At 38.8% G+C, this 5687-nt stretch overlaps 1 protein-coding gene across 1 annotated transcript; it reads left to right on the top strand.

Annotated features, from left to right (window-relative positions):
• The first annotated feature begins 4172 nt into the window (after window positions 1–4172).
• Window positions 4173–4906, top strand: LOC148702785 (mini zinc finger protein 1-like). The gene has a single exon (XM_088703337.2). It carries the CDS (start codon window positions 4324–4326, stop codon window positions 4597–4599), a length of 276 nt encoding a protein of 91 aa, XP_088559463.2. The 5' UTR covers window positions 4173–4323; the 3' UTR covers window positions 4600–4906.
• Window positions 4907–5687: the final 781 nt, after the last annotated feature.

The following is a 5687-nucleotide window of genomic DNA, read 5'->3' as shown; positions in this document are numbered from 1 at the left end:
CTGATTTTTAGACTCCGATATACAACTCATCTCTCTTTCTCCACTAAAGCCTCCCTCTGACTTAAGCATCAGAGGGCCGGCGCCGGAAGTCCTAGCCACCGGCTTTTTGCAGGTTCTCCGGAGGACGTAGCCCGCCGACGCACCATAAGCATCAAAGCTCCTCCTTCTCGGCCAGTGGTCACCCCCAGGTCCAATTTCCAGCAACAAGTACCATTTTCATTAGTTACGTGAGCCTCTTATTGAGGATGGTCGAAAAGAATCCGATAGAATCGAATAGGACCTAGACCATGGGCGAGCTTTTCTTTCTTGAGTAGAAGCTAATCGTGATGAAAGTGTCCCAAAATTTGGACGAAGGAGTTTGGATTTATCTCCCTCTAGAGAACGGATTATCGTGTCAAAATGTGTTGTTGCTGGTCAGGCATCTCTCAAAAACATGTTCATATTGCATGTTATAGGGGTGATGTATCTCATAATAGCATTAAGGTTTTGGATACATATATAAAAGTATTTTCTTTAAAATCAGAGTTATTTTAAGATATTCTCTTTTTATTTATAATTAGATATCAAGAACTTGGTTAGATTATTTTGAGGGTTCTTCATGCGGGCGATGAACTATTATTAGAAGGGAGCATTTTAAAGAAAGTGTTTTTGGAAAATAAGAGAGCATTTTAAAGAAAATTCACTAAACCCTCGTGCTTGTGTAGGGTAAAAAAAAAAAAAAAGTTTAAAAGGTGTGGTTTAAAATAATTGCACAGAGCAAACTTAATTTATTTTTTCGGTAAATCATTGTAGGTGCTATTCAAATTACTTTCCACATAACAAAATAAGGGCACAGAGAAAAAAGATGTTTGGTACATAATTAAATTTGGCAACCGATCAAAACCCAATCAGGATGGGCTTTAGTTTTCTATTGTAGAGTGAGGCCGTTAGATGTTGCATTCAGACTTCATCCATCAATAAATATTAACATCAAGATCATTTTATGCGAGAAAATTAAAGCAATTAGAGAAATGGCATCGCTTGGCGTTAGAAGGTAATATAGCTTGACCAATGATTGGTTATTCATGCCAGTTGCAATGATTAAATAAATACGTTCACATGCACCCCACATGAGACATGACTATCCAACGGCTCTAGTCGTACGATGCCCCGACGCGTGGTTTACTGCCGTTTTTTATTTGCCTACTAACGAGATTGATGGCTTGTGATTATATAAATCTTGAAATAAGGATTTAAAGCCGACAGACAGATAGGGGTGACACTTTACTCATCCAAATGGATATCCAATTCGATCCGATTCTAATAAAGCAGAGTTGACTCGACCTGTAATAGATCCAGAACGGGCACAGATAATGATGAAATCCATCCTAAATCTGTTCTAGATATATATTATTTTTCACAAATCTTTTCCTTGAGATTAAAATATGATTTGTATACAAAAAATTAATTTTTGTAGCTTTGGCTAATTTGATCTGTCTAATTAATTTTTCCTTCCAAACCTGCTTCGAAGAAGCAAGTGCAGAGCCAATATAGGCAATGAGCTATCCGACCCATGTTTGCCATCCCTACCTGCATGAATTCTCATGCATAAAAGCTGAAAATGGATCCACTGAATAGTAAACTTGGTTTCTAAATTTGATTTATTGAGCTTGATTGTTGATAACTCCCTACTATGTATATTGTAAAATAAATATATTGGATGTCAGCTCAAGATTGTAGCTATGTACGTATCTCCTGGTCCTTCTCACATTCATCAGTCCATAAGCATCTTTTCTCTAAAAATCCTAGCTTTAAACCATTCCAAATCTTGGAGCTTTAATACACCCGATTTCTCCACTCCCTCATATAAACGTAAAGATCCCAGCTCACCCAACAAGAAGAAAATACTAATCAATCAGAAGACAAGGTCTATTTAGTTAGAGATTAGGAGGGAGACCTCTAGCCTTAAGGCTTGGACTTCTTGCAAACCTTATGGGAGATCTTCTCTGGAAAGGCTTTTATATCTTATCCCTGCCTTCTCTCTCTCTCTCCCCCCCCCCCCCCCCCCCCCCCCTTCTTCTCTTTTCTTATCTTTCTTTTTTTTTTATCATTTACTTTTTCTTATTTTGCTTGCTTGTGAACATTACTATCCTATTAACTCAACAAACTTGTTTACTTTTTACTCTTTTTGTCTCCTTTTAACTTTGCTAACTAGGCATGCTAACTCACTAAGCCTGTAAATTTACTGTTCTTTCTTTAATTTCTTCCTTACTTGCTCCTTTCCATTTTTGTATCCTGCTTGTTTACTTGTTTATTTTATGTATCTTTAGCCTAGTAATATTAACATCATATTTTGCTTCCCCCTAGCTCCCCCAACCCGATGCTCAAATAAATTGGTAAGGCTCTAAAAAAGAGGCATAAACGCTAGCAACTCACCATTATGGAGATGATATATTTTTTTGGAGCATTTCGATACTTCCTATATGTCCAGCTGCAGTATCAAGATTCTATCTTTTCGTCATTCTCCAGCAAAATGCTATGAAACAACTTCAAGATAATAAGCTCTCTTTTTTTTTCTAACATCAGAACATAAATAAGCTTGCAAGTATGTGCCTATGTCATTATGAGAAACTGACCATGTCTATTACTGTAATCATCAAAATGTGGTGCAGATATATTGTTTGAGATAATCATCTGTCCATGATAAATAATAGGGAGTTACTATAGTACTCCAAAGGCCTTTTTAGTCTTTTTGATCGTTGGCTTTTTAGTCAGTGATGTATGTGGCCTAGTGCTGTAAATAACTCGAATTGCATGGGTGATTTGGAGTAAGAAGAAGGATCGCTGGTGCGGTAAATAATTTAAAATTTATGGGCTTTTTGGAAGCTGGTTCTCCCCTCTCAAATCTCAATACTCCGACACCTCAATCATCATGAAGGCCTCCGGCGACTGACGAGCAGGAGTGCGTGGCCTCTCCTGATTGGTGCTCGCTGGCAGCATCCGTGGCCTCTTCTAATTGGCGCTCAACCCGAGGCTTCCCCCCTACCCTCCTCCAGTCCACTCTCTATCTACTGCGACGTCGACTGGAGAAGAGAAGGCTTGTCGTCCCACGAGAACTCCTTTGATTCCACTGTCGGCTGCCAGAATCTTCCCAAGGACAGGCGGACGAATGGAGGGAGAAGAAGACGACGGCATGAAGACGGATGAAGAGGGCGGCCGATCGAGATCGGACAAGAGAAGAATATCACAGTGTGGAGGTGGATGGAGATCAGGCAAGAGAGGACGACGATGCTTTTTGAAATTTGTTATTTTTTATTTTTTTTGAATGTATTCATTTCAGTAAAAAAAAATAAAAAAATAAAAAATAATTATTAAAATATTTTATTTGAAAATATTAAAAAAAAAGAAAAACTAGGATGAGCCAGATTTAGATCTGACTTGGTTCAGCCGAGTCAGAAAATAATTTATTAAAATAATATTTCTTTTCAGAAAAAATAAAAAAAAAAAGGGAAGTTGGTAACTTGTATTTAACCTGCTACTTTGCCTGTTGATAGCAAAATTTATTAAATACCCTCACTTATTGGACGACCAAGATGTTTCCCATCATTTTTTATAAAATAATATAAAGAATGCCATAGAAAAATCCTAATTAATATGCTCTGCTTTAATATTCTGCTATGTATATAAGCTTCCTTGTAATCAAAAGAAATTTGTGAGTTGCATGCTTATCTACGTGTATGAAATACATGCAGTGTCGCAATTCAACTTCCGATAATCTAGACATTGTAAGGACCGAGACAAGAATGGGGAGGGTTGCAGTAAAAACAAAAATTTTCATCAATTAATTCTAAGCAAGATTTTGAAGTTTTATTGGAAAATAAATCTATACAACAAACTAGAGGTCTTATTATCTTGATTAATTAATACTTCGCACCGCACAATCCAAACTGCATCTACATGCTCTATGTCATTGACTGAACATAAACAAACATGAAAGCAACGTTACGCAGAGCATGTTAGGTGCCAGTGATTTTTAACATACCGCGAGAAATGAAGGTACGAATCCGAGTTATCCAAACAACCCCGAGAAGTTAAAAGAGAGGAAAAGGAGACTGTTTGCATTATTCAACAAAAAGCAAACCCACCACGCCAACCCACATCTTGGCCTCACCATTTCCATATAAATTCACCACAAGACGTGTTGATATCGAGCTCCTTCCATCCTCTCCCCCACCTCTTCCTCTCCTTCGCAACCAACTCCTTTCTCTAGCTTCCATCCACCTCACTGGTGGTGAGCAGCAAAAAGCCGCCAGCAGCAGCAGCGGCAGCTGAAGAGAGAGCAGCATGGGGCCCCTACAGGATCCCAAGAAGGCCTCCTCCAATGGCTCTTCGGTGAAGAAAGAGAAGGTGGTGAGGTACAGAGAGTGCAGGAAGAACCACGCTGCCAGCATCGGTGGGTATGCGGTGGACGGCTGCCGCGAGTTCATGGCGTCGGGGGAGGAAGGGACGAGCGCTGCCCTCCGCTGCGCCGCCTGCAACTGCCACCGGAGTTTCCACAAGCGAGAGGTCGAGAGCGACACCACGTGTGACTGCTCCTCCATCTCCGGTCCCCGGCGGTGAACAAGTCTCGCTCGGTCAAGTTGTTGGTCTTGGCTTGAAGTTGGGATGTGGATGCCTTTCTTTATTTCTTAATTGTACTATTGTTGATGAAAATAGATTTTGTAAGGGATTTAAGGTTGTAAAGGGGGTTTAGTATGTACGCCTTTCCTTGTTTTCTGGTTTAGGAGCTTGATAAAAAGGAGTTAAGAAGATGTGGGCAGTGTCACATGAACTTTTTTAAGGTTTGTTTAAGCTGTAGAGGTGCTTGCTTTGTGAGTGTATTGTTGATTGTCAGCTCAGAAATGATAAATATTAATTGGTTAGCAAAGATATATTTGTGACAATTCTGGCTTGTTTGGATCTTGGACAATTTAGATCTATTCGAGGTGTTGTTGGATATGATCTTGGTCTGAAGAGATTGGAGCATTCTCTTAAAGAAGAAGAAGAAGAAGAAGAAGAGATCGAGCTCAAGTGGGTAGAACTTGGATCTTCTTAATTTTATTGTTAGGAAGCACTTCAGATGCGCATAATTTGGACTATTGATTAAAAATTGCAATGCTTTTTATGGATCTGTGTTCGAAAAATGAAATTGCATAGATCAGCATGAGAGTAGCGATATTTATCACTTCAAAAAAAAAAAAAATGCGACATTTATATGGGAGAAGATGGCACTGGAATTGTTTTTAAATTCAGTGGAGTTATTAAATTATCTTATCTTGTTCTCAGTCCTGTTGTATGATTGATTTCTTTTTTGACTCCTTTATGCCCTCAAAAACATGGAAGATCATCCTTTTGAGGTGCTAAGATCTTACCGGAGATCATACAAGTAGGGGCATGGAGAGGATACTCAGTTGAGACGAGTCATACCCTTCAACTTGAAGGAGAGCTTTGAAGAAACTGAAAAGGCAATACTCATGTTGGCCATATGAAACTTATGTCATAGTTTGGATTAAGAGAAATTTTGTTGCTTGTAATGGTTGCAATTTGTAAAGAAACTTTTTGTCTTCCAATCACTCATCAAGCTCATCTTTCATCCAACTAGTTTGATGTTATAAGCTTCTCCTTCTCCTTCTTTGATACTGCTGCAGTATTATGAATATATAAAACTG

This window comes from Phoenix dactylifera, chromosome 8 (genome assembly GCF_051530095.1).
Source record: "Phoenix dactylifera cultivar Ajwa chromosome 8, Ajwa_hap1_PhDact_Kaust_v1.1, whole genome shotgun sequence".
Lineage (NCBI taxonomy): Eukaryota > Viridiplantae > Streptophyta > Magnoliopsida > Arecales > Arecaceae > Phoenix > Phoenix dactylifera.
This window is presented reverse-complemented; position numbering and strand designations above follow the sequence as displayed.